This window comes from Malaclemys terrapin, chromosome 8, assembly GCF_027887155.1.
Source record: "Malaclemys terrapin pileata isolate rMalTer1 chromosome 8, rMalTer1.hap1, whole genome shotgun sequence".
Taxonomy (NCBI): Eukaryota; Metazoa; Chordata; order Testudines; family Emydidae; genus Malaclemys; species Malaclemys terrapin.
The window spans coordinates 65,901,508-65,926,332 of record NC_071512.1 but is presented as its reverse complement, the minus strand read 5'-3'; the positions used below and the strand labels follow the sequence as shown (position 1 = coordinate 65,926,332).

Here is a 24,825-nt window from a genome sequence, read left to right as displayed (position 1 = left end):
CCCCTAAAGTCCCAGGGTACAATCCTGGCCCCATTGAAGTTAATGGAAGTTTTGCGATTGACTTCAGCGGGGGTAGGACTTCACCCCAAGACCATATGCACTACTGCTGGTATAGGGAAGTGTAACTTACACCTTCCCATTCCAAGTGGACCCCTATGTACCATTAGGGATTTATCCTCAGAGAGGACAGGAAGTGTTTCCCCTACATATACTCTCTAAGCATTCCCATCAAAGAACATGGACAATGTTAAATCAGGATTTGGTCTCCAAACAAAGAGGCTGATAAGAGCATATGCTGATTTAGCACATGCTCTTATTTTCTATTCAGTTTCTACACATCACCATCCACTCTGGAGCTGTGATAGCCCTCTATTCCCTTGGCAGATTACACCTATGCTGATCTGCATCAGCCTAGATCCATCAGTAAATCTGGCTCCCAAACTGTCATTTCTACATATGATCAGTCTCTGCCAACACATGACACTGCTGCGCCACCAGGGTAGGCAAAGGATCTAGAATTCAAGACACTATTTTAAAATTTTGCTTTTATCAGTTAAGATGATTAAACCAGAACTCCTCTCTGTCTGTCTCTATTTTCCATAATGAAGCAAAGATTTTTAATTACAAACCGAAACTGTCTCCCAAACCATTGTAATGAAAACTACTTATTCTGATGCATCAGCTTTTTGAACCACAGTATTTCTACTCGTTTTACATTTTAAGTTTCAAAATCTTGTTCTCCATATTATAGGCTTTCTGCCTAAACACTTTCAAGAGCTATTTTTTTTTAGTATGTCAAATGCATAAAAAGTGTCAACCTGGTTTAAACAAAGAAATCACTCCTGTAACTAAACAGTCAGAGTCCTCTTTTGTGCAGTAAAACTCCTGGACTGGGACCTCATATGTCAAGTTTCTGCCTGCAGCACTACTTTTTTTTATGACTTGGTTATAAAACCCATGAAAATAGGGGATTGATTGTGGAAACCCTAACAGTCCTTTAACAACCATGGTGTTAGTATGTGCCACAGTAATATTATTTAGTAAGGGGAATAAATCCCTGACTTGTTCCTGAATAGACAATTTCATAAATAACTACGTATGAAATATTTTAATTTTATGAAAGAGATTATCTACGTTTCTTTCTTTATCTGCTTGTTAAAACCATGACATGGAGAAATAAATCTTCCCTTTTGCTGGAATGGGTGTTTTGAGGCATGAGAGCTTTGTAGAATGCACCCTCTCTAGAAGGCAGTCCTTGAGAACTAAGCATTTTTCATGTGAAAAAAGTGAGCATTTCTAATGGAGTTAGGAGCTGGAGTACAGGAGCCTTGCAACATTAGAAGAAAGGGTGAGTCTTAGAAAAAGGTAATATTGTACTTGAAATTTTCTATTACTTTGCCACAAAAAAATGTTAATATTGAATCTGATCTTGGGTTTGATGGGACAGTTAGCATCACCTTGGTCAATATTAACTTCTTGTGTCACTACATCTGGATGCTGATCAAAATAAGTCAACATCTGTTTGTTATTTTGTATATGTAGTGAAAATATTGCCTCATGTCAATTAAATCCTTGGCAGCAACTTTTCTTCAAAAGGACACCAAAATTTCTTATGTTATCCCTAGCCACAAGTCCCCTCCTCCCCACTGCCATAGTGTTTTAAGTACTGCATATATCTAAAATCCATGTATCAAAGTGGCATGGTGGTATGATTTGCAAGGAATATTGCGGTTAGCAGAAAAAAATACCAAATACTTTTTAATCATTCTCAACAGTTCTAATGCAAGAATAAGCCTCTCTTGGCCCTGAATGGTTTTCATTTCACTTCATATAAAGAGGCAAACATATTTACCAGATGTTGTCCTATACTCCAAAGTTGCTTTTCAAACCTTTGGATAAATTACAGCTGGAGTTCAAAGCAGTCTGTTAGAATTACCTCTCAGGCTTTATCATTTTACATTTAAAAAAAAAGGTACTGATAACTATTAAATATATCACTTCATATGCTGTAATATTTAAACATTTTGAAAGGGATTTCAAGATGCAGCTTTCTGGTTAAATACATCCAATAACCCCATGGGACCAGATCCTCAGCTGGGATAAATCTGTGTAGCTTCATTGCTTTCAATGCAGCTATGACAACTTGCACCAGTGGAGGATCTGGCCCTTTGAATCTAGCCAGGGCACTGCTGATGCTCTTCATTTTTTCCAGACTGCCTGGTTTAAAATAAACTGTCTTTTCTTCATCCCCAAATTAACATGTGTTAGTAGAAAGTTAGTGATTTGTAACAGGGGGTGGGGGGCATTTGTGTGTGAATAGAGGGCCAAATCCCGCACACCTTCCTCAGGCAAAACTCCCAGTCTGAGCTCAATAGGCTTTTGCTGAGAAAGGAGGGGAGGGTCCAGTTCAAAGTGTTCCTGAAAGGTGCTATATTTATAACCCTGGAGAATGACGCACTCCGTTTATCCACATAGCAGGTAGAGCATAGCAGACAGCGATGCAGGGACTTCATATCGTCCTTCCAGTTTGCCTCAGCTCATACTTGGTGGAACACATGGAGTAGAGTTACCAACTTTGATTGGATGCATTCCTGGAGATTTCATCACATGACATAATCTTTAATTAAAGATTAATCTTTAATTCCTGGAGGGCTGGCAACCCTAACATGACCTAAAGTGAGGATAATTCAATTTCCAGGCCCATTCAGGTTTTGGCCTCTCTGCTGACTCTGCCCCTAAGGATGCCAGTTAAATGGTTTTTGAGACATGGGCACATGTCCAGTGGGAAATTGACTCATTTCACGCAGACAACCAGGCAGCTCTCAGATGGTAACAGCTATTGGTAACTGTTACCCAGGGCTGGACTTCAACCAGCTAACCAAAGATCCGATTGCCAATCCTCAAGCGTTCATTCTCCCTAGGCTGGTTGGCAAAATGATGCTACTGACTGTCAGGCTTAATCTGCTGGTGAAAGCTCAGATATGATTTTTTTAAAAAATATCTAATTTTTTCATCTGTTCAATGTTTTATTCATTCTTCATTTACCCTCAAAAACATGAGCACTGCTTTACATACAGATATTGAGACTGGGGGTAAAGCACCTAAGTTAGTTTTAAAAATAGAACTTAAGTTCCTGAGGCTATGTCTATATTACAAGCTAGTGGTGTCACTTCCCCTGTCGTGGAAGTACTCACAGGAGCTGTCATCAAGCTAGCCAGCCCAGTTTCAGGGAGGTTTGTAGTCAGCCTGGCTCAGCTGTGCCTCCACTGTTGATACCAGGGTTACCGTGACTACCCTGCTATTTATATTCACTCTAGCTGGATGAGAGCTAGTGCAAGTATTTGTACATGAGCAGGGGAATCAAACCCCTAGCTTATAGTGTAGACATAGCCTTTAGGTGCTAAACCTACAGCAAACCAGAGTTTCCCAAAGTTTAATGGCATATTAAAAGTAAAAAAAAATAAAAAATGAAGAATTGGATGAGCAGAACCCATCAATTTACCTTCACTTTTCTGCCTGATTGAAATTTAGGCTTCCTATAGCGAGAACTAGAAAATAATGAACAAGTGCTACTACTAATCTCTTGTGTTTTCTCATCAATTGACAGTAAGCAGCGAAGGTCTTAAGGGTCATAGTGTTTCATCACTGCTATAAACAGATTTGTTATTTGTGATTATGCTTTGAGCTGGCGTTTAATACACTAATGCCAAAAGCATTATCTTACCTGTTGAACAGTTTGGCCCTGTGTAAGGCCTGTAGCAGTCACATTGATAACTCAACCACAAGTTGATGCAGCGTCCCCTATTTTGACAAGGGTGGTTTTCACACCTGTCCTGTTTCATACAGCCTGATTTGACATTTAAAGATGTTTCACTTGATATGTTCTCAGGGGTAATAATGTTCAAGTCTATTTCAATGTCCTGAAGACAGCCTACAAATGAAGGTGCAGAATGCATATTATAGATGTTAGGTGGAGAGTCACTGCTCATATTTCCCACTGGTAAACCACCCAAAAATGTGCTCTGAAATGCAAGCATCAGTTGATCACTATCTATTGCAGCAGTAGATTTATTGACACATGATTCTATACAAGAGCTGTCAAGTAAATTAAGGGTAACAGCTCTTGCTAAGGTTACCTCCACGGAATGCCATTCTCCATCACTGACATTATGTGAAATATGCAAAAGAACCTGTGGCTGGTTATTGACTTGCATGAATAAGTGTAAGTAGCCATTCAGTAACTCCAACTTGACAAATGTATCTTTCTCCCCTCGGTGAAATATAAAAGCTGTAGGTTGCACAGTCTGAAACCTCAGGTTTATGTTATAGAAAGATCCCTTTACAGAGGTCATGTCACTGTTCACCCAAAGGAAACCATTTCCCTCAAAAGAAAAGGTGGTTATTGTTTCACAGTGTGTTCCAGTATACCCAGGTGGGCAGATGCAGCTGGATCCATGGTGGCCATTTTTTAAATGAGGGATACATAAACCACTGTTTTGGCATTGATGGTCATTGCAGCCAAGGAGGACCTCCGTACAGTTCCTGCCACCATAAGAAATCCCCTCCTTCTCTCCAAATGGGCAACGACAAGTGTAATTTCCAGGAAAATTCTCACAGGTGCCACCGTTTTGGCAAGGGTTCATGTAACATTCATTGATGTCTTCTTCACAGTGAATACCTAAACAAAAGAAGAAGAAAAAAGATGATGATTTGATTGGATAAGTGCAGGCCAGTTTTTCTCAAACTGTTTTAGATATTTAATAAAATGAACTCTAATTACAGGGGGGATCTGTTTATCAAGGGATGGTTGGTCCCCAGAGATTGACAGCAATTAGAATAGATGCTGTTATTATTTTGTATTGCAGTAGTGCATAGTGGTGCCAATCAGGGTCAGGGCCTTGTGCTAAGCTCTGTACATATACTCTAGTGGTAAATAATTGATGAAGAAAAGAGCAAGCTACAAATTTGTCTTGAATGGCAGTGTAATGAAATCAAGATGAAGACGTGATCAAACAAATTGCTTTCCATGGCAGAGTGGGTGTGAAAGTGGCAATTCTTTTGGAAAAATACTTTTTTTTTTTTTTAAATCCCATGTTGAAAGCCAAGAACTGTTCGTTAATATGTATGAATAATAAAATAATACATAGATCAGAGACTGCAGGTTCTTCTTTCTCATTTACATTCATTCAGTTGAGGGGAAGAATGGTCCAGTGGTTAGAGCGCTACCCTGGGCTGCAGGAAACCTGGTTTAAGTCCAGCTCTTCAATAAACATCCTGTGTGACCCCGGGCAAGCCGCTCAGTCTCTCTGTGCCTCAGTTCCTTATCTGTAAGGTACGGAATGGTAGCACTGCCCAGCCTCACAGGAGTGTTGAGTGTATAAATACATTAACGATTGTGAAGTGCTGAGATACTACAGTGATGGAAGCCATATACGTACCTTAAATAGAAAAAAAGTTTTCCCATAATCAAGTCCCCATTCCTCCCTTTATAGATTCAGCTTTCTCCAGGGTGACCAGTTAGTCTTGCAAACAGATGGCTCTTTGAACATACATACATATCTGAAGTTCTGATATTCAATGCACACTTCACCATGTTTCGGGAGCGACTTTTCTCTTCCTTCAACAGATTCACTCTGATGTTAGTAACACATATCTCACAGAGATCTGAAACTTAATAAATGGGGCCTAGATCCCGCAGTTTCCCTTCTGATACAGAGCAGCCAGGAACCACACCATTCAAGAGTGACCAGTACATATTCAATGGAGAGGGGAAATCCATTTAGGCCTGCATATTTAATGGAGAAGGGAAATCCATAGAGGTCTGCAGAAGATCCCAGTGGGATTTTTGGTTGAAAACTCACATGGGTTTTAACACAGAGATTCCATTTCCCTCCCCAGTTTTTATTCCAGAGAAGGAAAGGAAATGTCTTGAGCTCTTTGGTTGAAATATAATTACAAAGCATGATCATTATGAAGTAATTAACCAAAATAATGTTTGAACCCAAATATCTCCCACTGAAATTAAATTGGCTTAGATGGGTTTGTTGGCTCTCCAGAAACTGTGTAAGAATTCTGTAGTGTTCTTAACAGCATATAAGAAGACACTATTCCCTTCATCGAGGATAACTTGTTATCATATATTGTACCTGTCTTTGCATGCAAACCTATAAAGAGATTGACCTACTACTGCAAAACACACATGTCCTTCAAGCGAAATTATAGGAACGAGTTAAACTATTTTGATTAGCTTGGAATAGCAGCCATACTAATTCAGTGTCTGTCCACTTTACTCAATCATTGTCATAACTAGCTCCCTGTCTTAGCAATGACCCTTGTCATTTATCATTCTCAAATTATGGTGTGAAGTTTCCAGATGAAAGTTCAGATCATCAAATGTAGCCAATACTATCTCTTATGTTTTGGCAATGGGCTATTACTGCTGTAGTCTCTCTGTTTCCCAGCTACCTTATATATATTCCATCATGAGATGTCTATTTGTACATTAATGTGTAGTGACACCTGACAGAAATATGAATAATTGGGACTGACTTTCTTAAAGTCAAGTTCACTTTCTAAACCTTCATTGACTGGGGGCCAGAACAATATCTGCCTCACCCAGTTTACAGTAATCTATATGCTGTAGTCTTGTCCTGCTTTTTGCTATACTAGAAGTCATTTGAATATATGAAAAGTGAAGTTCCACTGAGCTGTTATGCTTCAGCCGATGTTTTAATACATCATCTTCCTGATGTCGCCTACTTTTTCTGCCTTTAACATAGAGAATGAAGTGTCCACAAGTATGTACAACTCAATCGTGCACTGCTGTTGTAGTCATTTGGGTGTCACTGGGTTTTTGTGTCAGGGCTAAAAATGTGTGCAATATTGAAGCAGTAGGATCAGCTGGGTGCTTAAGTATGCCAAGAGCTGTATACCCTCAGCGTCGTCAGAATTCATTTAGCAATGTATGGATCAGAGTTTCATACTACACCTTTCATAGAGTGAATTGGCAAAGTGGATGGCACAACATATGGTCTGTCTAGGTACTTATGTATCCCCATTTCACCTATCTGAGCCCTGCATATATATCATTGAGCCTATCCTCCCAGTTTATCCTTCCTGCTGTTCATAAAGGTATCACAAAAAAGGGCTGATTCTCCACTTTTTTTGGTAAATCATGTACATTTCCACTTTGTAAATTAAGTAGAACATTTACTAATGGTGAAGTATGACAAAGAACAAAACCACACCACAGTGTTCTTTTGTCTACAGAAAGTAAACCCTGGAATGTAAAGAACCTGCATGTTAGGATCAATTTTAGGAAACACTATTTCATAAGAATTTCAATGTCTGAATGTGAATCTCTGTTTAAGCAGTATTAAATGAGATTTCAAAAATAACAACAAACTGTATCTATTCTAGTTTGTATTAAGATCAACACAAAACATACACGCAAGCCCCATTGAAAAGTCAAAGATTAAATCTCTGTTTAGTTCTCAAGAATAATTAAACCTCCTTACAAGCATTGTCTGATATTGCTTGATATCTGCCAATTGGCTGTGCAAGCAAGGACCACTGTCACTCAGGATAAAAGGATTAGTCAATATTTATAGAACTGCCTATGTGGTTCACCAATTTCAGTTTGGTGTATAAGTCGTCATGTAAAAAATAGTTTGCATAGGGGTAGGCCATGAGACAGACCAAAAATTAGCGGCGGGAGAGGGTAAGAAGGAATAGTAATTGTCACTTCAGTGCTAATTGTTTTGGTAGTTATAAGCATCTGCTCAGCTAAATACATTGTATATTCTTTTGAAAGTAAAATTATCCAGCCTTCTTTTGTACACAATTTATTTCATAATACAATTTGAAATCAGGAATACTTTAAAAATGTTTCTCTTCATATATCATGTTAATTTTTCCCCATCTGAGATGATGCATTTTATTTTAAAAATTGGATGAAATGTGTCCATTTGATTTTGTACTTGAAAAAACAGATAATTTCTTTGCATTTTTAATGTGCTATTAAGATATTACAACTGTTTACTCACCAAATTTTTCAAATCTTAAATTAAGCTGTTTCAAAATTAGTAGCAAATTGCCACAGAAATTGAATGACAAAAGCAATTATTCAAATTTAATTCTGCTAAGTGTCCATTAATTTTTCACTCCATTAAATAATTAAAATTAAAGCTACTACCTGAATTAAACATTTGTTTGCGTCTTTGTTTAGAAATCTGTTTACCATCCTCTCCCATCTCAATTTCTTAATGCATTCTAAATATTATGCAAGTAGCAAATTGGTATTCAGGCCAGAAACTGTATGTTCAGTACAGTCCACCTGCCAGAAAATACTGAGAGGTCTGAGCCAAGACACAGTTTAGCAACAACAACAACAAAAAACCCCCCAATTACCTGTAAATACTGTCATTATAACAGCGTAAGCCTGCATCCTAGTTACAACCATTTTTTTCCGCAGTAAAATGGATCTTACAATATTTATGTGGTCCATGAAATAATTTTCTGTAAATTTTGAAACAATTCTAGAAACGAGGGCTTCTTTTCCAGGATTAGCTTGTTCCACATATGTACTATGTTTGCTGAGGTAGCCTGACGGTGTATTTTCCCCAAGCCAGATCAGTAGGGCTTAACTTAAGACTCATTATGCTGCTTACGCAGTAGGCATGTATACTTGGACTCTTTCTCAAGCTATAACTTACAACGCCCCATCCAAATGTGCACTGCATGCTCCTTGAGGGTGAGGGTACCTTTAAAAGGCAGTCATAGTTCTACAGAAGTCCTGCCACTTGAGACTGTCAGGGGTATGGTAAATCAGAACATTCCTTGAGTGCCTGGGGACATGCATCCCTCCCCGTCTAGTGCCACACAGACTGGCTTTGAGTGCCCCCGCCCAACATCAGGGGTCGTCAGAGCCTTGTGTCTTGGGAATATGGCTTTTATGGTCTCAAAGACTCCCATATACAGGAAACTCAGTTTCTCTACCTTGACAGATTGAAGGGCTGAGTTGACCCTGCCAGCCTTTGAATTCAGAGTGCCATGGGACCTGGAAGTTTGCAACCTGATGTTTAGATAACTAAGGCATCCCCTCCAGCTGGAAAAGTTATATATATATATATATATATATATATATATATATATATATATATATATATATATATATAGTGTGATCATGCATATAATAAATGCATATGCTTTTGAACACTGTAATTCAGACTCTTTCAAAGGTAACTCAGGAAACCTTATAAAAAGTTATGGAAACATTGGTGTTATGACTAAAAATGATCAGCATTTATCTGGTGCTCATGCTGTGGTATCTGTGTACTTTACAAGGCTTAAAGTGCATTTCTCTACTGAAAAGTCACTCTGGTACAATGGCACCTGGGAGTTTGTTACTGTCACTGGATTATTTCTTTAACAAATGGGCTCAGTGTACAAGTAAAGAGTTTCACACTTTGAGAACTAGAGAGATCAAAACACCTGTTCCCTGGCTGCTTGCAAGGGAAGTCAAATAAAGTCAACCATTCAACTAAAATCAGCATTGAAACTTTTCTGAAGGCCTGAGCAGCTGCTTTTAGCGTTGGTCAGATTTCTGCTTGCTCCACCTATGGAGGAAGCTCTGCCATTCATACCCAGAAAATTCAAGTTTATCAACTACACATTTCTAAACCATGTGAGGGTACAGCACTGCTACAAGGAGATGGGCCTGAAAGAAAACTACAGATCTGGATTCTGGTTTGCAGCTTGAAGCTAACACTATCAGGAACCAAATCTGAGCTCTTTGCAATTTGGGCAGGCTCAGATGTGGGGTTCAAACTCTGGGGGTTCAGAGCCTTACGAAGAGTTCAGATATGGCGTTTTGGTTTGGGCTCATCTCTCTCACAAAGCTGAATAATTCCCAGTCTCTAAAGTGTAAATGAAGCTAACTCTAATGCAAATAAGAGTAAACCTTGCAGCAACTTAAATGATAATGTGCCCTTTAAAAATATGTATTCTGGGGGGTGGACAGGGAAGAATCTGTAATTATCCTTTCCCCGCCCATCTTAACAGTTGTATTGGAACAGTCTGTTAGAAAAGCTCCTTCACTCTCTGCAGCATCTTCTGTTCAAGAGGCTCATTAATCCTGAGGCCAGCTGAATGATCTCGCTGGGTATATATTCTTCAATGCTCCAAATCTTATTGAATAATCATGAAAATTCAAATTTTGCCACATCTGTGCTGATAATTGCAGAGATAATTACTTTTTGCTGGAAGGAGGAAATGCACCTTTATGAGTGAGAGACTGCAAGGAAGCGAAATCGCCCATCCTCAAATAATGATAATTAAATCTCGTGATTCAGGGTGTAAATCAGTTGCCACAGGGGTCAGGAGGGAAATGTTACTGCTATGAACACTACAGAGCTGGTGAGGTGAATTAAAGGATTTTTTTTCTCTTCTGAAATGTAAAAAAACTACTTCTGCTGGATACTGGTCTTAATCCAACCAGCAATCAGATTTGCCCTTGCAAATCTTGTATTGCTGTTTTAGCAGGAAAAAGTTATATAGTACAAAAGACAGGACAGGGCTGATGCACATGGAAAGCTGAAACCCTGATTAAAACTGCATTACAATAAGCATTTGCTGACACTGAGATAATGTACACATGATAACTTTCACATAGAACACAAAGTTTGTAAAGTCCTAGTAACTTGTTAGTTATTGCTTTATTGCCTACAAATTCATTATTCGGCTATTTTTCCTCTTTCCAGTTGAAATGTCCATTTTAACCTAATACAATTTTGGGAAAAACATAAAATGGAAACAGAGCTGAATGACTTGGCTTACTCATTAAATATGCCACTCTTGCTGAGGGAATATGGAATTCATAATGTGCTACGTTTGGTATAATATGCTGTAACTCAACCTTTTTAAATTGCACTGGGCTGAAACTTCATAGACTAGTTTGAACTTTTCAGCCTTCATGGATTTTTTTTTTTTTTAAGCAGGGGAAAAAAGGCCTTAATCTCTTACATCATTAAAGCTTTTTGAGTGCAACAGCATTTGGACATTTTTTTCCATTTGTTAGATGTTTGGTAACACCTGAAATAATTTTCATTTGAAAACAAAAATACCTGCTGTAGGTGATTGTGTAGTGAGGACTGGTCTGTTTATTTTATTTTACAAATATTGGAAACAGCCAACCTATTTAACAACCGGCATCAGCTTCTAAGTCGTTTCAGCTGGAATTTTTTCATGAGATTGCTTTGCTAAGCATCAGTATATCTTCCTCAATATTCTATGTAGAGCATGGTCAGAGGTTAGCAACTCTTGGGCATGAGAATAGCATGAAGCCTTCTCATAGAAGAACAGCATGGCATAGCTGCCGCTTGCCCCTAGGCCTACACTCTGGATTCACTTGGCCTCTGGCGTACACATTGGCAACTACTGAGCAGACAGTTCAGGGGCCTTTCTGTCTCCCCTCTCCTTGATCCCAAGGTGGATATGAGCCAGAAAGGACCAACTGGGAGAAGGAGGGCGGCAATAATAGTGGGGACATAAGTGGAGGGGTAAAATACTAGTATCAGGATCCCCAACTCTTCAGTTAGCTGCATCAGGCTCCCACATGACAAACCCCCAGCCCTGGTGCAATGAAGAACAATCATTCTTGGGTTTCCCCTGGACTGGTGTGTCCTTATGCCACTCTCCCTCCCACCCCCCCACCGTGTGGGTCAGTGTCTATATGCCACAGTCCACCCTGAAAGGAGCAGTTGAGAAAGCAGCTTGAGGTTCTGCACATGGTGTAGAATGGACTGTAGGAAGAAGTGAGGTCTGGAGCCAGCTTAAGTCTGAAGTGAAATTCAAAGAATATGGGAATCCAGAGTAGAACTTTAAAAGGAACATAGTCAGAGTGAGGGCACAGGGCAGATAAAAGGGGGGAATGAGCTATGAGAAAGCCGGGGAGGAGGAAGAGGAAGTGCAGTAATCAAGACAGAAAACAGAATAATTTTAGTGGTGACAGAGATACAGCAGGTAAGATTTTGGAGATGAAGTTGTGGCAAAAAAGAGTGGGATTTGGAGATGACCTTAGTGTAAAGGGAGAATCCATTTTGAAGCACTTGGAGGACAGGAAGGTGATCAAGAACAGTCAACATGGATTCACCAAGGGCAAGTCATGTCTGATGAACCTGATTGCCTTCTATGATGAGATAACTGGCTCTCTGGATATGGGGAAAGCAGTGGACATGATATAGCTTGACTTCAGCAAAGATTTTGATACAGTCTCCCACAGTATTCTTGCCAGCAAGTTAAAAAAGTATGGATTGGATGAATGGCCTGTAAGGTGGATAGAAAGCTGGCTAGATCGTTGGGTTCAACAGGTAGTGATCAATGGCATGATGTCTAGTTGGAAGCCAGTATCAAGTAGAGTGCCTCAGGGATCGGTTCTAGGGCCAATTTTGTTCAACGTCTTCATTAATGATCTGGAGGATGGGATGGATTGCACCCTCAGAAAGTTTGTGGATGACACTAAGCTGTGGGGAGAGGTAGATACACTGGAGGGTAGGGATAGGGTCTAGAGTAACCTAGACAAATTGGAGGATTGGGCCAAAAGAAATCAGATCAGGTTCAACAAGGACAAGGGCTGAGTCCTGCCCTTAGGACAGAAGAATCCCATGCACTGCTACAGGCTGGGGACCGACGGCTAAGCAGCAGTTCTGCAGAAAAGAACCTGGGGATTACAGTGCATGAGAAGCTGGACATGCGTCAACTGTGTGCCTTTGTTGCCAAGAAGGCTAACGGTATATTGGGCTGCATTAGTAAAAGCATTGCCAGCACATTGAGGGAAGTGATTATTCCCCTCTATTTGGCACTGGTGACATCACATCTGGAGTATTGTGTCCAGTTTTGGGCCCCCCCACTACAGAAAGGATGTGGACAAATTGGAGAGAGTCCAGTAGAGGGCAACACAAATGATTAGGGGGCTGGGGCACATGACTTATGAGGAGAGGCTGAGGGAACTGGGGTTATTTAGTCTGCAGAAGAAAAGAGTTTGGGGGGATTTGATAACAGCCTTCAACTACCTGAAGGGGAGGTTCCAAAGAGGATGGAGCTAGGCTGTTCTCAGTGGTTGCAGATGACAGAACAAGGAGCAATGGTCTCAAGTTGCAGTGGGGGAGGTCTAGGTTGGATATTAGGAAAAACTATTTCACTAGGAGGGTGGTGAAGCACTGGAATGGGTTACTTGGGGAGGTAGTGGAATCTCCATCCTTAGAGGTTTTTAAGGCCCGGCTTGACAAAGCCCTGGCTGGGATGATTTAGTTGGGGTTGGTCCTGCTTTGAGCAGTGGGTTGAACTAGATGACCTCCTGAGGTCTCTTCCAACCCTAATCTTCTATGAATCAATGAGAAGGAGATGAAGGCATCAAAGATGACACCAAAAATACTGGTCTGGGTGATGGGGAGGATAGCATCAATGGTTGAAGAGAAAAAGAAGTAGAGAAAGTTTGGGAGGCAGAATAGTGATTTTGTCTCAGCAATGGTGAGCTCATATTATATATACACATGAATATGAAGGGAGGGAGGAAGGGGCTAAAAACAGATCGAAGGTGGATTCAGGGAGGAGAAAATCAGCAAAGTCAAAGGCAGAATATATAGAAGAGTTAGGAAAAACAAGAGCCATTGGATTGTGTAATGGAGAAAAGGCAGTCATATGAGAGGAAGCAGACTGTCTACTTACAAAAGGTGGAGGAAAATAGGGATCAAAATAGAACAGAAATAAGTGGGACAGGGGCGTCAAAAGGACTGGAGACAGGGTTACAATTGATTGGAAGGAGCTGTGGACTAGACATGTGAAAGCCAAAGAAAGATGTTTTATTTTCTACTTGCAATATGCTGTAATTGCAAGTGCCATGGCAGAATGTCAGAGAGAGATTTGTTAACAATTCACCCCATTTTTCATTTTTCACTTTGCTGGGTACCCCAACCAGACTGTTAAATTCAAAACATCAATGATCTGTTTTGCATTTTGTGTAGATTACACACTTGTACCAACATATACTGTGTATGTTTGAACTGCCAAGTATCCTTAGGGACCTTAAAACAAACAATCCCTTTGAGCTCTTTAATAGGTTCATACAACATCACATGTCATTGACTTAAAATCTGTTTTGAGCATTTGATTAAAGAAAACCTCACTCTGGAATTAAAAAAAAAAAAATTCACTCCTAAAACTTCTGTAGGGTTTTTAAGAATGTTTGCTGTTTGATTAATACAGCTATTGAGAGGCTTGGCTGCATCCAGTCTCTTGTAAAGGAATTTTGTATCTTGTCTCTTGTTGGCTGTTTCCTCTTTGTTCTAATTGAGATAGGCATGTACAGCCATTGTGCTGTCTAGTGTGAAACTGCTCCTGCCCCTAACTCTTGCCCAGGGAGATAGTAGCTTGGGAAAATATTTCAGTGATTTGCAAGAAATTTTGTTTTGCTAAAACCAATGTGCATCTCTACAATCTATAAAAGTGACTGCGTTTGCATAACCTCATTGTCAGTCCATATTACAATAAATTCAAAAAGCCAGTAGGCTAGAAAATGATAGTTTTAATAGGGCATACCCAGCTAAAAGGAGAACAGAGCCCTAAAAATAGATGTGTATATACTGTATGTATATATTATGCTAGATATAAAGTAGAAAAGTGAGTCTCTACTCCTCCTTGAAACATACTTTCAATAACCGTTATCCTCACCATTGTATTTAACTATGGTTTGCTATGGACTGGATACAGCAGTTTGTAAGGGCATGGATTTTACTATATATGGGTGTTGCTGTACACAAAGCAGGATAGATCAAAAAGCACACTAGGGAGCTTTTACTGTGCATCAGCAGTGTCCACATGGACACTTAGTGCATGGCACGCAGGCCCGGGGTAAATTCACAGCCTTGCTTGCTGTGAACTAAGTATTCATGGAGACAAGCCCTAAGGCTTAACCTCAAAAACAGCCCCTCTCCATATGCACACAACCTAATAATAAATAAGAATAAATCCTTTTGGTAGAAAAAAAATCAGTGCCGACATTACAGTGTATTATCCATAATACTATTGAACTTTGACTATCTAATACTGTCTTCTTGTTAAAATAGCTAGAATCTCAGAGTTTACACCAGAGTGAGATCAATCTGAATCAGGCCCAATAAATCTATTTCTAGCAACTAATTATCAGCACAAATTAGCCACATATGTTGCATTTTTCCTTTTCCTTAATCCATTCCCTCCTAAACAAACAGCAATGTCCCTATTTTCAAGGTAATTAAAATATTTTCTTATTTAAAAAGATGATCAGCATCCTTAAGGGATGTAAAAGGTTAGTTTAACTTCTTTTAACTTCTCCTTGCACCTGGAAGAGTCACTAAGCATATCTAAACAAAAACAGGTCATACCTCATTATAATCACTTCAGTGTTGATTTCAAGCAGTGCAAATGAGCCGATATAAATATGCAAAGTACTATCATTCATGTTCTTACTCTCTGCAAACACTAAAACAATTAAGAGTGAGATGCTACAGGGAACAATTTAGGTAAAAGAGCTTTTATGTGACACACCACATAAAATACAAAATTTTTGGAACTCGTTTCCCCAGATTATTTTACTGCTTGGTATTGTGACGTACTTTCTTATGTACTTGAGAAGACCTTAGTCATAGGACTCATCAGTGATAATTAACTGTCAGCAAAATGTAAATCTACTGGGTTCAGTCAAGAAGCATAAAAACACACACAGGGTTTTTTTTTGGGGGGGGGGGGTCGGGCAGCGGGTTGTTTGGTTTTTGTCCTTGGTGGGTTACAATGGGAATCTGGTGTATGTAGTTTTATACAAAAAAAGAACATTTGGATAGTTGAAACACTAGTCAATTTTTTGAGGCAAGGAACCATCTTTACAAGGCATAAAATAGTAGAATTTCTGTTAAAAAATAATAAAACCAAGCAATGAGGGCTTGATCTTGCAAACATGACTAGGCTTCATTCTTACCTACTATGTTTAAAGCTTCCTCACAGAAGCATGAGGTCCAGCTGTAGTGGTTTATAGGATCAGGGAACCTGACATAATGCTTTTCAATTTCAAATGCTGTGCATTATTAACTAAATCTTACAGCACTTCTGTAAGGCAGGTGTGACAGTCTGTACCCTTATGCTCATCCTTTTTACAAGACTATGATAAATTTTGTACAAAGTATGCCTTGTGAGGTATCACTTTTAAATCTCATAATCTGCTGAACATTATTGTCCCAGTAAAATATGAGTGGCAGCACTCTATGTAAAGTTATAAAATTCTATTGTATAAGACACGTTACAAGTCTAGGAAAACAGCTTCAAAATAGTGCCCCAGAAACAAAAGGCTACCCAGCACCTCAGCCAGGTGTCAGCGTAATCAAATGGACTATAACCTAATTAAGTGGCTATTCTTTGGCAGGAAAAAGGATGTGAGTGAGAAATTTACATGTTGGCAAAGAAACAGCTGGATGTTCCCATCCCACAGACTTGTCATGTGAACCCCAGCTGAGATGATTCTCGGAGAAGAGAAATGCTGTGAGAAAGGGGAACAAACTCCTTAGATTACCTCTCTCCTCCCTTCTCTCTGCCCACGACATCCACAACACCTGAAGGACAAGAAAAGGAGCATTGGACTGGGGGGTGGGTCCTGACTGAAAGGCATCCTGCCAGTAAGACCGCAAAATCATGTGGTAAGAGATTCATTTAGCTTGTTAAGTTAGTTCTTAGTTGCATTCTACCTTTTATTTTCTTGTAACCAAATTCTGACTTTTATGCCTCATTACTTGTAATCACTTAAAAGCAATCTTTCTGTAGTTAATAAACTTATTTTACTGTTTTATCTATGCCAGTGTGTTTGGATTGAAGTGTTTGGGGAACTCCATTTGAGATAAGGTTTGTGCATATAATTTTCTATTAATGAAATAATGGACTTTATATGAGCTTGAATTGTCCAAGAGGATAATGGGCAGTACAAGACACATTTCTGGGGGAAAGTCTGGGACTGGGAATTTGCTGGTGTCACTCTGCAGTCTAATTCAAGGATGGCAGGCTGGCTGGCTGAAGCCCTTTTGCACTATAGCTGAGGGTAATTTACGTGTTGGAGGCTATGTGTGAGGAAACCAGGAGTGATTGCTTTCAAAGCAAAGCAGTGTAAAAGGCACCCCAGACTGGAGAACTGAGTGGACACAGCTGTCCAACAGTCCCAATTGTATTCTGGGTAATGTTTCAGCAGGTAAGTATTACCCTCATTTACAGATGGGAAATTGGAGGCAGATTGGCCCTGCTGTTAAAATTGAGGATCTTTGGGTTTTTCTGTTATACCTGTACCAATTCAGAGGTTCTTGGCTTAGCAGCTTTTGTCCAAGAAGGTTTAGAGGATTATCTGTGCATGACAGTCTTGAGCATTTCCAACGCCCCCATGATTTCCCCTGCCTTTACTACTCACTGGTTGAAGACCCATGATGACCTATAAAAACTAGGTTGTATTCCCTGTGGAGCCTGACATTGCATCTCTTTAACCGTTTGTGAATCATCCGTGCAAGACATTCCCTTCCCCCAAGGATAAGTGTGGTGTCTCTGCAGTGTTTCCTACCCATTTTGGCCTCTGAAGTAAGAGGTTACATCCTGGACTGAAACTCACATCTCTTGCATGGCAGCACTGAATTCTACCACCAACCAGCCTGTTAGCTCAGCCCATTTAATTTAGTTCAGGCTGGATCTTGGCACACAATTTCTCAGTCCAGATGCAATTATTTTTTAAAGGAAAATGCCTACAATTTTGCTTAGCCTGGAAATCTGAAAGTTCAAAAGGGTAAAAAGCATTTCACACCATAAATAAACTATTAAATGTATTTGAAAACAAAGTTTGTAATTACCCTTGAGATTTCTGAGCCTAGATGGAGGTGCCCATTATGCTTAAAAGGTGACATCATTTATGTCACTGGTATTATGGGAACCTTATGTAAGGGACGGCATACTTGTTTCTAACCTACTTTACTGCTGTTTTAGCAATCTGGAGGACACATGAATGTGTGTGTGTGTGTGTATATATATATATAGATAGATAGATAGAAAAATAAAATACTTAATCAAAATATTTATTTTGTTGAGACTGCGGTGTGTGTTGTGAGTGCTCGGGATCCGGCACTCTAACACTTCCTTCCACACTGTCCATCTTAAATATGAAGTCATTTCATCAATAAGACACCCTGCCCCATCAACAGGACACAGCACATGGGAATGGAAGTACCATGTTATTTTCCTGTGTGAAAGCATCAGAGGTCTATTCACCTTTCAGCAGATGTTAGCCTCGGTTCAACTATCAAGTTACTTCTTCATGTTTGCACAAAGCTGCAACTCCTATTTTTCATAGCATGTCCAGGTCTGTGTGAATCGACATGACACCAAAGCCCAACTTCTGTAATCTCCTGAATCTATGTAAGCCTAAGAAAATGCTGACACGAAGGACCTGAGTTCACCCAAAAGTCCTTTGACTGTAAAGGACTCTGACTGTAAAGAGTGAGTACAATCTGCAGGATTAGGCTCTAATCGCTCCTTTGGGACATAAAGAGCTAAATCTAAAATCAAACAATTGCCAATGTTTATAAGGTCCTACACATCTATAAAACACTATGCTCCCTCTGCTGGCTCAGTAGATGCAGGAAGTACAGGACATTTTCCTATTGTGTGGTGATGCTGGTTCATAAGCAAAGGATAATGCATCATGTAAATTTCAAGCTAGAATTTAATACTGAAAAATCCAAAATAACATTTGCCAGAGTAAGGGGGCAAACCAAGTAGCAGCATAAAGTCTTCTCAAGCCTACAGAGGATACTGTAGAGTAAAAGAAATATATTAACTAAATGCAATTTGTGACCCTTAAAGGTTCTAAGCACCACACGGTGAATTAAGGAGAGAATTACAACATTTAATGTTATTGCAACAGCAAAATACTGGCTGGGCTGTATTCTTGTACATTTAAGAATCAAGATTAATACAGAATTGACATTTGAATAGTGGCCAATATTATTGGCATAGCAAATATATAAATACTCCATATACACGACGTGGTTACTGTTATCTGAAACCTCAATATTATATTCATTTGTAAAGAAGAGCAAAATAAATTCTGGCTCACACACACACACACACACACACACGCTGTAGATCATGAGAAGCGAAATGATGACAAATGTTTTTCTCTTACCACAAAATACAATCCATCCAGCCAAGAAAGATTGTGCAGTTTAATATAGATAATATAAAACAGTTGGAACACTTCAATTAACAATCATAGCTATTCAAGAAAAACTTTCTATAAAGAAAGCAATAATGTAACTTCAGGAACAACTGTCTTGTCCATATATAGCCCAGCACTGTATAGCCATTTTAATTTCTACACAGATTTACAATTATGTTAACTTCTTGATTTACACAGGTATGATGGAGATCAGAATCAAGCCTTCTGCCTTTAAAAGTGTTTATCGAAATAAAGACAGGTTTCAGAGTAGCAGCCATGTTAGTCTGTATCCGCAAAAAGAACAGGAGTACTTGTGGCACCTTAGAGACTAACAAATTTATTAGAGCATAAGCTTTCGTGGGCTACAGCCCACTTCTTCGGATGCATATGCTCACGAAAGCTTATGCTCTAATAAATTTGTTAGTCTCTAAGGTGCCACAAGTACTCCTGTTCCTTTTATCGAAATAAAGTTAATTTCCTGAATTCCAAGTACACTGTATCTTAATAGGGTTTATAACGGTGAGTTTATAGGACTGTTTTCAAAATTCAAAACAGCAAAATATGCATGTTAAGAATTTTTTTTGTTAAAAATCTAATACTTGGCCAAATTTAATGCTGAGGTAAGTTGGTGCAGCACTCAGTGAAGTCAGTAGGGCTGTATAGGATGTGATTTGATCCCTTTACATTCATTTTTGAACCATTAAATTGGGTCATTTTGTTTACCACTTAAAGTCTGATCTTAAATATCCCAGTCATATTCTAGAATATATGGGGCATGTAAAATGTATGAGTCCTACACATCCAACATATTCCGCTTTTTTTCTTCTCTGTATATGTCAGACTCTTTCAGATCTTCCTAGGGATCTGTGAGACTATATAATGCTCAAGTTCATTATCTCATTGCAAGTTTTATTATCCAATGCATAGCATATGACAGGTTGTGCATCTGTCTTGATTTGGCAACCTGATTGTAAATTTGACCAGTACAATGTGGCCTTGTACAACATTATGCTGAAAAGCATCAGCTCTACAAACTAGTTTTCCTTGAGCTGGAGAAGCAGATTATTACGTAACAGAGGCTGAGTGACCTTCTGTTGTCAATTACGCATGTGCGGCATCATTGATTTCACAGGGGGTATTGCCTGCTTATAACACAGCACAATTTTACCCTCCATGGCCAGTGATAGAATTGTCTTTGTCTTCAGTCTGCGGTGCACAATCAAACTTGTTCTTTACACAAAGAACTCAGTCGGACACATGAGGAAAGGGAATACATATTTTCCTAACTAGATATCATTAGCTGAAATAGGATGCCATGAGTTTCAAGAGTCACCAAGATCAGCACCCACATTGTTCCAGGTAAGAGATCTTACCAGTCTCTGGCTGTATTAGGGAGTTGATAATCACTCTCTATTCAGTCATAGGAAGGTCACAGTTTGAGTTTTGTGTTCAGTTCTGAGTTGCACAATACAGAATGGACCCTGTTAAACTGGACAAAATGTAAAGGCCATACAAGCATGAAAGGGTTAGAGAGCATATTCTATACGGGGGAGACTGAAGTAACTGGATTCATACAGTTTAGTTGAGAGGTGACAAAACTGGGACATAACACACTATAAATATCTAATATACTAGAAAAAAAGCTGTGGAAGAATTATTCCTAGTAGTTAGAGAAAGCAAGGTAAATAGTAATGGCCTCTAAAAGCCTCAAAAGGAAAAATTCTTGATATTTGGAATATTTTATAACAAGATATCCATCAGATAATGGAATAGTCCACCAGCAGTGAGTGCAAGGAGAGAAGGGGGGAGATGTCCTTGGAAAATGCATATGCATAGACACTTGAGAAACACTCTCCTGCTGCCAATAATACACAATTCTCTTTCTATAGGAACTTGCTCAGCCCGAGTACAGGGCATTGGGATTCCTACAGTTCTAAGTATGCTATCTGTACCAGGGTCTGGGTGCTCATGGCTGAGAAGACACTTATCTTTTTCTCTCCCGCCTCCCTCCTTTAAGGGAACAAGTTTTACATGCTAAAAAGTGTTTATGAACAGCAATGTTTTACGCAGAGAGATGTGCCAGCTTCAAAATATCCACTGCTTGCAGGCGCTGTCAGTCATGTCGGGCTACATTATATAACACTGCGTAACAATGTAACCAGACAAGATAGATTATAGTAATGATGGGTCAGCTATGAAATCCTAAAGCAAAAATCTCTGCAGATGTTTGAAAATAGTGTTGGTAGAAGCTCCCTAGGTTTTAATTTTCTATGCATTTCCAATTCAGAAAAAAAAGGAATTGAATATTTATACATTTTTTTTCTGCTGAAGAGATGCCTGTTACTGTGAATATTTTGAATTTCCTGTTGCATTTTTAAGGAGGAAGAAATCCATGGAGATGGCTTTGGGGATGGCACATCTCTCATTGAATTCATATTCTGCATGAGGAAAACATACACAGCCACATTAGAGCCCCAAATGTTATCTCCAGTATTGCAAAGCAGTTGTAAGAATTGGGGCCATATTTTTATTTAGTGTCCTCATGAAAAGTTCCAGAGCTCCTTCCTGAATTACCAAGGTTTAGCCATGTCATGACTGCACCACAGAACATCATTGCAAATGGGTCCGTATTTGCTTGTTTGCATTTCTGTAACAAACTTTCCTTCTAAATCTGGAATATCATAGTCAGGCTGAATTTATTTGCAAAGTCAATTCTCATTTCATTAAAAAATATATTTCCTGTTAACTATTGTGCCAATGCTGGTGCATTGTATGTAGGATATATGGAACCATTTACAGCTAAACATAGGGACCCATCAAGCATGCTTAACTTGATCTGACTAAAATGTCCTTATGGTACCTCAATGGGAAGTTGTGAGACTTCATTAATCTTTGCAAAGCACTTTAATATCCTCAGATGAAAGTCAGAGGCAGGAGGAGGTTTGTGATTAAGGCCCTGGACTAGAACTCAGGAGATTTGGCTCTGCCACAGATTCCCTGTGAGACCTTGAACAAGTCATATCATCTCACTCTGCTTTTATGCTGCACCTAAGCCCTGGTTTACACTGGGGGGGATGTTGATCTAAGTTATGATCTAAGTTAAGACATACTTACATCTACTACCTTAGCAGTGCCAGTTTAAAAAACATTAGCTAAACACATAACTTTAGACACTGGGCAGATGAAGGTTGCTTATTTTCAAATTGTATTTTTAGTTATATCTGTTAAAATAACTTAAAATTTGCATGAAAATAAATGCAGTTCCAACTATGATACCAATAGCAATGATGGAGACAAATGTTAGTGAGTCACATACATGATTGTGATTTGTAAACATAAGTGCCAAAATAATTAGAAAAATAAATTCCCTTTCTTAATAAAAGAGAAAAAAAACCTTAGTCACATATGTTAAAATTATGTTTTTAGTGAAAAACAATTGACTAAAATAGAGTAGATAATGGCAATAACACAGATTTTAAGCAGATTTTATTTATTTTTATGTATCTCTAATAAAGATAGTGTACAGAGTATCAAACGTGTTTCTCATATGTGTGTTACAGCTCTAGAAATGATACCTAAAGGCTTGGGATTGGGAATATCTTGCTGTATTCTCTCCTGATTGTTCTAAATTTACATGTAAACTTTAGATGTGGCTTTAATTGGAGTTTGTATATATTTTTTCTTTCTTTATATAACAATTAGATACAGTGCTCCTGTCAGCTAATTCCTAAGTTATCTACAAAAACCTTAGTTTTCAGGTGCCTAAGGAGTCCCTGGAATCATGGTTAAAGTTTCCTCCCCCCACAAATCTGAAATGGTGCCCTGGGTGAGCCAGGAGGGCCATGGGCTCTGGCAAGATGCAGCCCCCATATGACAGCATGAAGCCCGCCTTGAGCCACATGCCTAGCATCAGGCACCACAAGCCGCAGAACAGCACAGAAAGGTGGCAATACACCATATACCATGCTACCCTTACTTCTGTGCTGCTGCTGGCGGTGGCATTGCCTTCAGAGCTGGATGCCCAGCCAGCACCTGCCAGTATCAGGCTGCCCTGCCAGGGCTTAATTTGTGCCAGGGCTGAGCTCTAGCTTCTGGCATCTCTTTCAATACAAATTAAACACTGGGGGGGCAAGCAGGGCCCAGAGGTGAGGCGGGGGGTGGGGGAAAGCTCAAGGAGCCCGTGGGGGCCAGGAGTGATGGGTGAGGGAGTGCCAAAGTACATTTTCCCTAAGGCTGGCCCTGGCTGGGGCCATGGGGTAGTGGGCCAGGGAGATATAGCAGCACTGGGAGGCATTAAAGAGTCACAGGAAGAGGCTGCTATTTGTAGGGTCCTTGGCGTGGGACCTGGAGTAGTGGGTGGGCCAATGTGGAAGTGGCATGATTATTAGACTGAGACACTAACCCCCAGAAGGGGGGAACAAGGATGGTGACATGACTTGAGGGCTGAGTCCCGAAGAGGACACTGAGGTTCCTGAGGCTGTGAGAGAAACTGCAGGAGATCAACAGAGACAGAGCGATGACATGCAAACCGTGGACAGGAAGGTGTTGGTCTCAAGCTAATCACCAGCGTGACCAGGAGTGGGTGCCAGATCAGGAGGGGGTGCCAAAGGGGGTGCAGTGAGTGACGCACCCTGTGACACTCCCACAAACAAGGACCCCCTTAGCCTGTGATAAACCCTATGTAACGTGCTACAGAAAAAAGTGGTCACATTTAAATGAGTACTGCCCCAACCACAACTCAGAGAAGAGACAAATTCTAACTTATATTAAGGTGCATATTTGCTGAAAATATTGTTAACCTCAAGGACCTTAAGAATTAGGCTTATCAGGAAGGAGCTGGAGAAGGTAATGCCATCAGTCTTTAGCCATTTTGGTGACTGACACGGGCTCAGGAAGGTGAATATTATACCTTCCTGCACCTGTGAGGCCCTGGTGCTGAAACCATGCTGCGGATTCACCCCAAGGGAGAGGAAGTGGTGTTTCTAGAGCTGCACAACTGCATGGATCCTGATGAAGGGGTGTGGCATTAAACTCCCGTTGAAGTGCCATACTAACTCAGCAGGTGGAAACTTATACAGGGAAGTGCTTATTTGCGACATTCCCCAGTGATGCTCACACCCCACAAGTGCCACCCACTTTGGGGGCTGTAGTATCACCCTGGCACCAGGGAGGTGGCAGCACCCTCCGCTCTGATGGATTATCCAGGGTTAACCTCAGCAGGGAGCAGTAGAGGTGAGTCCTACTAGTAGCCTAGAGAGGATGCAAGGAGCAGCCAATCCAGGCCCAGCATGCTCAGAAAAGAGGATTTTCAGCGTAGTGTGGCAGGCAAGAAATGACTATCAACCTTTTCAAAGAAAAGGGGTTGGACTGACAGCAAACAAAGATGGAGACTGGAATTGAACACAGATGCATCTATGCACTCCCAAATAGATGCAAAGCACTTTCAGACTCACCTACTGGAGCTTTGCAGGGGGAGTGACTAATGGAACCACATATGTAACTCAATGAGAATGTTTTGTTAGGTTTCAGGAATTAAAAACAATCAACAGCAAAAG

At 39.9% G+C, this 24,825-nt stretch overlaps 1 protein-coding gene across 6 annotated transcripts in view; it reads right to left on the bottom strand.

The window, feature by feature from the left end:
* The window catches only part of CRB1 (crumbs cell polarity complex component 1), a 213,046-nt gene that overhangs the window by 95,935 nt on the left and 92,286 nt on the right, over positions 1 to 24,825 (bottom strand). For all 6 annotated transcript variants that reach the window (XM_054037261.1, XM_054037256.1, XM_054037257.1 and 3 more), the window contains exon 6: positions 3,725 to 4,678. In XM_054037261.1, the coding sequence (XP_053893236.1) occupies positions 3,725 to 4,678 (954 nt within the window). The remainder of the gene's footprint in view (positions 1 to 3,724; positions 4,679 to 24,825) is intronic.